The following is a 12,736-nucleotide window of genomic DNA, read 5'->3' as shown; positions in this document are numbered from 1 at the left end:
ACACACAATTGAGAATGCGACCATCGCAAACAGCATTTGTGTGTGTGTGTGTGTGTGTGTGCGCGCTTGTAAGTGCCGAAGTGTGCTTGTGCTTTTTTGTAAGCTCGACTTTGAGTGTGTGTTTCAAGAGGGGAGGGGGACTACTACTGATCAAGGCTTTATTTTGATGTGAGCTCTAGTTTTCAGACACTGTGTCCAAGGTCTACTAGGCTTTGTTCATAATCCCCGCTGGGTTGTTAATGTGCTGAAAACAGTGGCAGGCATCTCTGTTGAAGCTCCCAAGGCCAGAACGTGGGCAAAGGAAATTGTGAATTGTTGGTACATGTAATGATAAAGAATAATGATTCAAATAATGTAAATAAGATATTGTGATGGTATTTAGCAAAAGTCTACCGAGGTCATACTTCCAGGTCATACTTTTTTTTTTAATATGACATGAATGTGGCTGCACAGTTATGTTTGCAATTACTGATTATTCAAGCTTGCTAGTGAATATACACTCAGTGATCGCTTTATTAGGCAGCACTGTAAACCAGCTTGTGAGTGCAAATATCTAACAACCAATTGTGTGGCAGCAACTATGGCAGCAACTAATGCATAAAAGCATGTCGACGTGGTCAAGAGGTTCAGCTGATTTTCAGACGAAATGTCAGAATGAGGAAGAAATGTGATCTAAGGGACTTTGACCATGAAATGATTGTTGGTGCCAGACAGGGTGGTCAAAGTACACATTCAACAGTCTTTAGAGTTTGCGGAGAATTGTGTGAACAACAAAAAACATCCAGTGAGCAGCAGTTCTGCGGGCAAAAATTCTTGTTAATGAGAGGGAAGGGCCAGACTGGTTAAAACGTACGAAGGTGACAGTAACGCAAATAACCACACATTACAACAGTGGTATGCGGAAGAGCATCTCTGAACATACAACAGGTTGGAACCATGAATTGGATGGGCTACAGCAGCAGAAGACAAATAAGCCTAAACAATAAGTCTAATAAATACCTTATAAAGTGAGTGTAGAAGTCTTTACTTTCAGCCAAACTTATTTTGAAGCTGAGAAATATTGCTCTTTGTATTTATGCAGTTCTTCAAAAAACATACGTTCTGATGACAGAATGTTTATGATTTTGTAGACAAAAGAATAATGTCGTTCGTTCCCATGGAAGAAAAATTATACCCTACGTTTATTGTAGACATGCGTTACATTGTAATTTCATGTTGGTGTAATTTGCCTAATTTTCACCATTCTCATATTCTGCCAAATTAACACAATTTAGAAAAGAAATGTGTTAATGTATCGTACAATACAATGTCTATTACAATGTCATCACCTACCCCTAGTTGTGACACGGCACACTTTAATAAAACCAATTTGTAAAGGTCACTGGCTTGTTATCTTATTTCCCCCGCCCCCCTTTCTGATATCCCTATCTCTCTTATCTAACCCCCCCACCCCCCAAAAAAAGGACTTATGATGACTATATTTAGAACAGCACTTCATGTGTATTTTACTGGATGTAATGCTTTAACTTGTGGAAGAACCTATGCACTTGTAAATCGCTTTGGATTAAAAGCGTCTGCTAAATGACAAAAAAATGTAAATGTAAAAAAAAATGTTACGATGCTGTCTCTAAGTTTCAATTCCTAAATTCTTTATGAAAACTGCTAATTAATTACAACCTCCAAACTGCATACATTTATGGCCAGGAAAATGGCAGTTGTCATTTACCTTATCATCATTGACCTAGCTGCACATAAATTGTCTGGGAGAGGGAAAATAAATGATTTTACAAGACTGGATGGCAAAGGATGTGCTGTTGTGCATTTACTGAGTTCAAGACTAGGCCAGGAGTTTCTGTGTAGCTAAACCGGGCAACTCAGCTGCAGTGAATGCTATTATAAATTGAGCAGATACTTCATGTGAAAGAAATCAAATTTAATCAGAATAAGAAATATGTTAGACAAAAGAGAGCATGTATTTAAGGTCAGTGGTTAATTAAAGACCATTTCTGCCCAAACTCAATTTGTGAATCTGTACACTGTAAAATTATTCAGTTCCCTCTTTTATTTCGGTACAGTTTTTTGAAATGACAAAAAGACTCTTAAAATGGTGCAGGAGATAGCTAGCACCAGCCAAATTAGTACTTCATTTCAGACCTTGCCTTTGAGGGCAGTTGGAACATTGTAGAAGGAGCACATGTAATATTCTTTTCATCTTCCCAAAGAGCATAAATAGATAAGCTCTGAATACCGGCTCTGCCCTTAAATGCCCGTCCTTTTAAAAGGGTGGCGTGCTCTATAGCTCTTAAACAGCTCTGCGGAAGTGCAGTACAGCCAGACATTTAGTAGTAGCAGGGGGTTGAAAGTTACAGTTTGAATATGTACTTTTGGGAGTTCGAGGACGAAAAACGTGTGTGGACACCCCTGATCTCTTCTCTCCTCTCCTCTTACCCCCTCTCGTCTTCCTCTTCTCCCCTCTCCTCTCTCCTGGCCTCCTCTCTCTCAGTGGCCATCTTGCTGAAGGACGACTACTTCATCAGGGGGGCGGGGCTGCCCGGACGCTTCAAGGCGGAGAAGGTGGAGTTCCACTGGGGCCAGAGCAACGGCTCGGCCGGGTCGGAGCACAGCGTCAACGGCAGGAGGTTCCCGGTGGAGGTGAGCGGAGGCGCGCGTCTCCCACGTCGGCGGAGGAGACGGGGCGGGGGCGGGCCTCCATCGACCGGCCCGTGCATTATGCGCCCGGTCTGATCAATGGCCGGGCCAGACAGGATGTTCTCGCATCTGAGATGTGATTTATGGACACGCGCGTGCCCTGCCGTGCCGCTAATGCAGCCCAGCCGCAGTTAAAAAAACCCCGTTCGAGTTCCCGTTCAAGTCTGAGTTTCGCTTTCTCCCTTTATCAGAAAATACGCTTTGCATGAGGACCGCACACAATAACAGATAAGGTCGACGCCATGTCGAAAGCACGCATTCTCAGATCACAGCTTGCAGAGATCTGGCTCACCTTGTACAAAGACAGCTGCTCCAACAAAAGAAAAGAGCTGTGTATCCGTATTTTGAAATATTAATATTTTGACTAGTTGAAGGCATGCATGTCATATAGACCAAGGTCAGTGCCTTTGCATTCATTGAATTAGGCTTCATATCAGTAGTACAGTCTTTTTCGAGGAACAAAATGATAAAAAAAGACTTCTTTCATCCCTAAGGGCTTACTGCAGAAAAAGTCAAACACTATAGCTGGCAGATGGATTAAACTGACAAGCAAAACTAAACACCTTTCCACTTTAAATTGCCCGTGTGAATATGATGTATTCAATAAAACACATGCAGGCTCGGGCAAACACCTGGGTGTCAAAGCCTTGCCATTTCTGCATTAACTTGCTTTCGTCCTGGCCAGTCAGCTGGATTGTGGGTGTTCTGGAGATTTTCCAAGTGTACGTAAACTCGGTGACAGATGTACAGGTTTGGAGAGTGAGTAATTACAGTGGTCGTTGCAGTTGCCAGGGAATACAGCTTTGTCTCCCGCGTGCTGTAGTCACACACGGGGCTTTCTCACTCATCTGGGGCTCCTGCTCACATGTTGTGTGCTTAGCGAGAGTACCGTGGCACTCCTGCTCCTGCCCTGCCCTGCTCCTGCCCTGCTCCTGCCCCTGCTCCTCCTGCCCTGCCCCTACTCTGCCCCTGCCCCTGCCCCTGCCCCTGCCCCTGCCCCTGCTCCTGCTCCTGCTCCTGCCCTGCCCTGCTCCTGCCCCTGCTCCTGCTCCTGCTCCTGCTCCTGCTCCTGCCCCTGCCCCTGCCCCTGCCCCTGCCCCTGCCCCTGCCCTGCCCTGCCCTGCCCCTACTCCTGCCCTGCCGTGCCCCTGCTCCTGCTCCTGCTCCTGCTCCTGCTCCTGCTCCTGCCCCTGCTCCTGCCCTGCTCCTGCTCCTGCCCTGCCCTGCCCTGCCCTGCCCTGCCCCTACTCCTGCCCTGCCGTGCCCCTGCTCCTGCTCCTGCTCCTGCCCTGCTCCTGCCCCTGCCCCTGCTCCTGCCCTGCTCCTGCTCCTGCCCCTACTCCTGCCCTGCCCTGCTCCTGCCCTGCTCCTGGACTCTTTGTGATGAGCGCTGCCTTGGGTCTCTCATGGGAATTCATAGCTGCAGCACAACTCCTACTTCAGACATTACGCAAAAGAGAACAAAATCGTTGAAATAATGAAAATGTAACACACATGTACATACAAACACCCATGCACACACACACACACACACACACACACACACATCCACACACATGATGTATATACACACACAGGCACACACACACTCACACACACATGCATCCACACACACTTGCACATACACACACACACACACACACACTTGCACATACACACACACACACACACACACATAGACGCATGTACACACACACAAACACCCATGTACACACACACACACACACAAACACACACAAACACATGCATGCACATACATGCTGTATACACACACACAGGCACACACAAACGCTCACACACACACGCACACATCCACACGCACACACACACACACACACATGAACACACACAGAATCAATTGCTCTACATGTAGGTCATTTCATCATCAAAGGACCTCAGAATTTGTAAAGAAGTTATGACTGTCAGTAAAGCCCAACCACAGCACACCAGAGAGGGAGATGTTGCAGAGACATATAGGCGTCACCAGTGTTGCTTAGACCTATAGGAGCGGATTTGTCATCTGAAAGCTCTCATAGCTGCTGCGCTGGCGCTAGGAAAGAGTTTTGTGGGTGGATTCATGCATGTTCATCAGCCTCACTGTGAGATGTTCACAGTTGTGAAGGGGCTTTGTGCCGTCAGCTGTATTTATATCACAGCCTGCCACTGAAGGTGTTATTTGTAATAACGGATATCCAGGCGCAATTGATTTGCAGTCAGTGCGTTTCCTCATTAGGAAGTATGACGCTTCGGCACTGCAATAATAATTGTAATTGTAATAATAATAACTTTTTAATTATTCTGTTCTATTATTCTACTATTTTGAGGGCAAATGCGTTTCTCTAAAACTCATGGGATGTGGCAGGTATGTTGAGGAGTATTTGAATGCCCCATCTGTGCCACATGTCTTTGAATTTGGTGAAAGTTTCTTGAAAGCCCTAGATGCCATGTCCCATTAGATTGGGCTGTTTATAGTAGGCTCGATTTCTCACAAGTAAATGTGCGTAGTCACTGCAGTGTTTTCTGTCTCAACGAAAATGGCATAATCCACGATCTAATCAAGTCCAAGCCATGATTTCCTCCTCCTCGTTACCCGCTGGGCCCATTTACATAAAAATGTATGTGAATAATCTATGATCTGTCGTCTTTTATTTGTAAAATTCAGATTTTTTTCCATAACCATATGCCCGCCATGAAAAATACAGCTACAGTGAAATGGAAGATTTTGCAAATGTGCTTATGCAATGTGATTATAATTGAGTTTAATATGTAATAGCTCTGAATAAAAATGTTTTCTCATGTATAATTATATAATGATATTTTCCCCTGTAGTATTATGATGATGATGATGATGATGATGATTATCTTTAGGCTGATTAGTATTTGCATTAGTGTTTAGATGTTACTTTACAGTAGGCTGTTCAGTTTTATTGGCTAGTTACAGTACATGGGCATTGTCCCACAGAACAAGCACAGCTGAGGGTAATTCCCATCTGACATTACTCTCCTGCTTGCCCTGCATCTAGCTATATAAATGGGTATGGATATGCATAGGATATTAATATTTGACAATTTTGAGAAATCCAGGAATAAGCCTATTATGGATAATGGCCACTGAGGGGTAAAGGTGCTGAGAATAACATAATGGTTGTTTCCTTAAGATGCCCTAGATTTCCAGGTTTAGATTTCCAATTTAACTTCAGTTTGATGTGTTCCATTCTCTCTGGATCACTTGCACTATTCAGCAGGCCTTCCCCATTTAAGACTCTGAGCCAAATGCTATCTCCCAGTCTCATTGCTTCATTAGCAAAACACTTACCTCTAAATTCTAGTTTGTCAGATGCCAGTGTAATGTTTGACCTCAAGTTTCCAAACCAGCGTTAGAATAGCACTTTTTAAATGGCGTAAAACCTTTAAGTGATGGTTTATGCAGTGCTTAGCAGGATGAAGGGAATGATCACAGTGTTCTTCCTCTCGATGTGTGATGCCTGTCATCATAGAGAGGTGGTTTTAAAGCGTTTGTCCTCTCGATGTGTGATGCCTGTCGCCATGGAGAGGTGGTTGCCAGTGTTCGTCCTCTTGATGCGTTATGCCTGAAAGGGTATGGAGTGGTGGTGGTGAAACGCTCGCCCCTCGATGTGCGATGCCTGGTGGGTCGGAGAGCGGTGACGGCGGACGACGGCTCCGCTCCCTGAATCCTGTCTGGAGTTAATTAGCCCGGCACATTCCGCGTGCGTCCTTGCAGCTTGTGTGCGAGAATGCAGATGAGCCTGGTCTCTTGCCCACAAACCCCGCTCTGTCCGCCAAGCCAGAAAGGCCACAAACTCACAACACCAACCCGCTAAACCGGCTACAATTAGCTCTCAGTCCAGGAGGCCCAACGAACCTGAGAACTTATTAACGATGTCAGCGACTGAGAAGCTCCTCCCAAAGTTCCCCCATCCCCCAATAGGAACATGAGGTCCAGCTCTTTACCTGATGGAGACAGTAATCTCCTTTTATGAGGGGGTGAATTAGTATTCTACTTTACAGTTAATAAAACATTAAAGGGGGATTTTGAGACGGTGATGGTGATGGGGAACATGGCAGATGAATCTGAGCAGTAGATCAATGTCGTATGTGGCAGCCATTTTTTTAAGTGTGTTATGAGTACACTACTTTCTTTCAATGTTGAGATTATGGCTATGTCAAGCAGCAGTGCACTGTATAGGGCAACAATCATTTAATCTGGACCTCAAATCCAAATCCGGCCCTGGTTTTCTTTTATCCCAGGTAATTTGTTGAACAATTAGTGCTACTGATTGGCCAGACTTCACACCTGACTCCCAGGTAAAGGGAGGGTGGGAAACCAGTAGTCGGATCTTGAGGACCGTAATTTGATGATACCTGGTATATGGAGTTGTTCTTGCAATTCTCTAGTGTTGACTAACTAGTATTTGAGAAGTCAATAGTGTGCAAATATATTGTTTATTGCAGGAAGAATAAAGGCTTTTTTGCTGGTAAATTGGAGAGAACTGCTTCAAAATGACAGTGACATTATTTCTGGATTTAGATTTGCACTTCACCCTGATAGGTTAAGCTTGATTTTTCGAAGCTTCAGCAAAATTACCGTAAAACATGATAAAGCATGGAGGACTCGCTTTTTATTGGCGGAGGGGGGTTGGGGGGTTAAAATGTTGAAAGAATTTATTTAAAGATAGTGTTTAAAGTAGGAAAACCGAAGCAGACTGCTAATGGATAAATGACCTCTTTGTGGAGTTGCCGTGGACGGTGCGTGATTGACAGGCCTATTGCCGTGGAGCTCTTGAGGAGGTGGGATTAGCGGCTCTTGACTTCAATCTTAGAGCTGACCCCACTGTTAACAGCAGCTAGAACGCACACTCCCTGTCACACACACACACACACACACACACACACACACTGAAGCAGTCCTCCACACCATGCAGCTAGGGTGTAATGAGAACACCCTTACTCATTCTGAAACTACAGTATGTTCATTGTGTAAGAACATGCTGTACCTTGGAGAAATGTACATTCAAACTAAATGTAATTAAAATATTTTAGTGTGTTAATGTATGTGTACTGGTGTCTGTGTGTAGTAATGATGTAAGAGTGTTTCACTCATTTCAAGATTTTCCGATATGGTAAACAGTAGCCCAAACAGCAACTGAAAACAAGTTTCCTACTTGAGAGAAAAAATAATATCTTATAAGTCTTATAAGTCTTATGAAAAGACAAAAATGAAAAGATTGTGATGGTACCAGGCTCTTGGGTCCCAGCATCTTCTCTTCCCAGAATCCAGCAACAAGGGCTTTCCTCAACTTCCAGAGCGTGTTTCTTCCTGCTTGTTTTTGCGGTGTCTGTCTGAGCTCTGGATGTAAGTGAAGGGGTAATGGTCTTCTGGTCAGGTTGCCTGTGCCCCATTTCTTAGACAGCCTTGTTGTAGAGCTGCCAAGAGCATCACACACATCTCGACTGGATGTCTGTGTGAGTGTTTTGTGACCTTTTTCACAGAGATTAGGAGGAGATGGAATGGGTGCATGATAGCTTTAATAATTCAGGCTTTTGCCCTCGCATTTGCCCTTGGGTCGGCAGGGTTGAGGCTCTGTTGGTTTCTTGGGACATGCTGCAGGAGGTGTCTAATGGAGTAGAGAGGGGGGACGTGGTCGTGCCGTGAGAGAGGAACACTGTTCGTGGCTCCGAGGTTTGGGCGGAGGGGGGTGACAGCTCTTTGTGCCCGGTCTGGGCACGGATACAGCTGTGAATGTTTCCCGAGGAAATTCAAATGTGTTTTTCAGCTGAAGCTTTTATCCAAAGCAACATACAGCTGATTGATTAGAATAAACAGGTGACAATCCTCCCTGGAGCCATGTGGCGTTATGGGCCATTCCCAAGGGCCCAACAGCTGTGCAGATCTTTCCGTGGTTACACCGGGGCTTGAACCACCACCAACCTTCCGGGTCCCAGTGATGTACCTTAGCCACTAGGCTGCAGGCTGCGCAGTGGTTGACCAGGTGGCACAGGGACCAGTCACTGTGCTATGGCAAACCAGGCTCCATCCCGCCAGCAAAGCAGGAGCCATCCCGCTAGCAAACCAGGCTCCATCCCGCCAGCAAACCAGGCACCATCCCGCCAGCAGCGGTGGGAGAGCCAAGGCAGCGAGCCACTCCTGGGCATGTGCCACGCTCCACTCATTTTAACACCTGCGGCTTGCCGCTAATGCTGTGGCCCTGGCTGCCATCGTCGACCAATCATAAGCCAGGGAGCGGGGTGGCCTGGATGATATCCGCAAAGCTTTCGGAGTCAGATATTTGACCGAAGCGCATTAATTTCAAGACTGACAGACTGTGCTTATGGTGGTTGCTGTATTCTGGGCAGGGACCTCGCAGGAGAGCCCGGTGTGGGGCCATTTTCGCTCGCACCCTCAACGTTTCTGAGCATTCCCACCCACTCCTGCCAAAGTTCTGTTCCATTCCCACCCACTCCTGCCAAAGCTCTGTTCCATTCCCACCCTGCTCCCGCCAAAGTTCTGTTCCATTCCCACCCACTCCTGCCAAAGCTCTGTTCCATTCCCGCCTGCTCCCGCCAAAGTTCTGTTCCATTCCCACCCACTCCTGCCAAAGTTCTGTTCCATTCCCACCCACTCCCGCCAAAGCTCTGTTCCATTCTCGCCTGCTTCCGCAGAGATTGTATCCGTGCCCATACGCTCCACTCTTCTCAATTTATATTTTGCCCGTTCCCATCCTGCAAATAAATAAACAAAAAATAAATAATGAATTGAACACAGATATTATGAATCATTTAACTTGGAGAGATGCAAATTTAGAATTTTAATGAAAATACTTGCACGTGTAGGCTACAAAATACGAGAAACAGCCTGTTGTATTTATTTAAATGACATTGGAGTTGAGTATGTGAGCAATGTTTGTCATCCAGTCCAGCTGGATCCCGGGCTGATCTTCGCATCTCTGTCAGCTCCGGGTAAAAGCAATAAAAATAGAAAATACTGCAACCCAATTATCTTTTTATGGCTGGTACTTACGGTAACTGTATGGTTTTAATTTGTAGGCTATGTGTGTTTTTAGTTGAGTACAGCTAAAGGCTATGTCAGACACACACACTATAGGTAACATGGAACAACTGACCGCCCATGTCCAGCCTGCTCAGTCATGCTTTGTCGGGTTATTTTTTTGCTTGAGACAACAACTTTGACAGTGAATAGGCTGCGTATCTTCACTGATGGCCCTCAGATTGTAGCCTAGTTTAAAAACCCACCTCCGTACTGTTCTCTGTCGGGACACACAGTGCTTTACAGTGTTCATGTGCTTTGTAGGATTCCATGGGGAATTTATATGGCTCACATTTTAACCTTCCATTGCTCAAGTAAGTCTATGCACCGATATGAAGTAAATGGCTAAGGATCCTGTACAGGAGCAATGCCACACCAAGGATTCAAACACTCCAGACACGTCCCAAACCACTCTGAATGAGCAGTGAAGGTTCTCTCAGACGGGTTCCTTCACACTTTGAAGATGCTTCACCCTGGGTTGGTGAAAGGCAGAAAGAAAAGAAAGTAGGAGAAATTTCTATTAAGAGTGTTTTGTAGCTTTGTGATCCATCTAGATATTATTCTGCTCAGTCAGGGACAATTCATTAAAAATTATAATCATAATATTTTTTTTTACGTCTATGACATTAATGATTTATGCTGTGCCAGCCATGCCATTTACTAATTGTTCCATAATTAGCGCTTTGAAGCCATGGCTGCTGTGTCTGTACCTGTGGATTTAACTCCATAACGCGAGGTGTTATGCTAAGTGCATTTTGAGTTTGACATGGCGCCTATGCTCGGCTGTAAAGTCTCACGTTTCTCCATGACATTTTTGCTACTTTGTTTCGCTGCATCCTCAGCAGAAACCTTCAAATAGATGTCTTGTCTCTGTAATTCACTCTATACAGTGTGCATGAATGAATAAAGTTCTGTCTGGGTCTGCCGTAACCCATTCAGTACCGAGCCCAGTATGAAGTAGCTCCACCCAAATCTGAAGAAGTTTTGACTTCGGTTGAGAAAATGGAGAAATTTCATAAAATTTAGTTGGGGGCTGAAAACAATGGTGTAGCAGTAATTTTGTTCGCTTCAAAAGGTATGAGGTTGAGAGTGTCATATGGCAGTTGTGGGTCTTGATTGCCATGTGGAACTCTCGGGACTGAAAGGGTTAAGTGTGCTGGTCACCCTACTTGCTGTTTGCGTCATTCCTCGCCACGGCCCTCATCATCCCCGTCATCGTTTATTTCCACTGTTCTCGTCGTTGGCAGTCCCATAATAACAGCTCTATCTGCTTCCCGGAGCCCGCTCGCTCTGAATGCCTGTGTGAGATTGTTTGGCTGAGTGGAGAACGGCACTCCTCTCCCCCTCCGATGTCATCCGAGGCTAACTACAGCGGCGATGACGGCCATTTTAATTCTCTAACACTCAGCGGGAAAGAATTCTGTTTATCAAACTCCGGGCCCCCGCCATCTCCCCGGAACGGGCACGATAACCGTGTACATGGAGAAAGCGGTCTCGGGCTCTAGAAGTGCTTTGACAATCTTCATCCCCCGGATCAGATAAGAGCCGCGGAGTAAATGAACACACGTGATGGGGGGCACGGAAGCCATTGCCTCCCCCACAGTATGCAGCCATGAGTATTGTAGATAAGGGCTGGCATTGATGAATTGGATTTTTTTTTTTTTTTTCATCAACATTTGCAGCAGTAACAAAATGAAAAGTAAGAAAAGAAAAGGTAAAATATTCCAAAAAATGGAGAGATCTCTGAAATGGCTGGCAGGGAAATTTAATGTATTTGCATTTGCACAAGTATCAATGCACCAAGTGTGTAATATTCACCAACATGTTAGTCATGAACTCTCTCTGTTGCTCACATACACACACAATTAAGTGTGCTTGTGTGTATGCATGCATGTATTGTGTGTGTGCGGGTGTGTAATATTCACTCAATGTGGCTTATGAATTCTCTAGTACTCGCTAAAACACTTGACCACAGCCGCCGATACTGAAATGCGTGATGGCTTTGAAAAATAAATTTACTCCGGAATAATAAAATGTGAAGACGTTAAGCCTCGGAAACGAAATGGTTTAATTAACAACCAACTGTGACAGAACAGAACTTGACTTTCAAGTAGCGCTGAATAGGGTCTGTGTATTGTCAAGTCATTTGTTTTTACCCTGAGAACACTACTAAAGATCAGGCGTTCATTATGAACAACAAAGTGGCCAGAGAGGTTCAGTGCTATGCTGCGAAACACGTATGTGTTCTTCTGTTGCCTCCCTTCGCATTGAAGGTAATAAAAGCGCATTTCAGTATTCAGGATTTATATAGACTGATGGCAAAAGGCATGTGCACCCTCTGAGACACACACGTACACATACTGCATATATGCAGCTGAGAGACTGCTTTGCTCAAAGCTTCAGATCACCATAATCCTCTAAGTGCAGCCGTTCCCTATAACATCTGAGCTATAGGGGGAAAAGTATTGAATAAATACCCTGCTGAAGCATTGATTCCCCATTCATATTGGCAGCCTTTGAGGTGCAAAGAGGTCCAAAAATGCCAGGAGAAAGGGAAAGAGAGTCGTTTTTTTGAAGTAGTTTATATGTATTGAAACAGTGAGGGACAGCATGCTGACCCCGTCTGCCCAGGTGCTAGACCCTTTAACTCACTGCATTAATAGTTTCTTCTGGTTGCTGCTCAAATGTATTGGGTAAGATCAAGGAAAAGTGACCTATGAGATTGCTAAAGAGAGAAGATGTATTATAGCAGACAAAATAATAGTAAACCGCCTGAGCAGAGGCAGGCCGATGTCTTACTTGAATAACTCTCAATGCTGGACAAACACACACACACACACACACACACACACATTTGCAGATAAGCAACCACACACACACACTCACACAGACAGATGCATGAATATGTATACACATCCCATCTCAGAATCAGATATAGACACATGCATACATACACAAACA

The 12,736-nt window shown here is 45.0% G+C and overlaps 1 protein-coding gene across 1 annotated transcript in view; it reads left to right on the top strand.

Moving 5' to 3' along the window:
• Positions 1-12,736, top strand: part of ptprga (protein tyrosine phosphatase receptor type Ga) — a 213,721-nt gene that overhangs the window by 126,692 nt on the left and 74,293 nt on the right. Inside the window, exon 4 of the mRNA XM_061219524.1 lies at positions 2,504-2,652. Coding sequence (XP_061075508.1) covers positions 2,504-2,652 — 149 coding nt within the window. The remainder of the gene's footprint in view (positions 1-2,503; positions 2,653-12,736) is intronic.

The sequence above is a fragment of the Conger conger genome, chromosome 14 (assembly GCF_963514075.1).
Source record: "Conger conger chromosome 14, fConCon1.1, whole genome shotgun sequence".
In the NCBI taxonomy this organism is placed as follows: Eukaryota; Metazoa; Chordata; class Actinopteri; order Anguilliformes; family Congridae; genus Conger; species Conger conger.
Note: the sequence above shows the minus strand (reverse complement) of the source record. Positions and strands in the feature narration are given on the sequence as shown.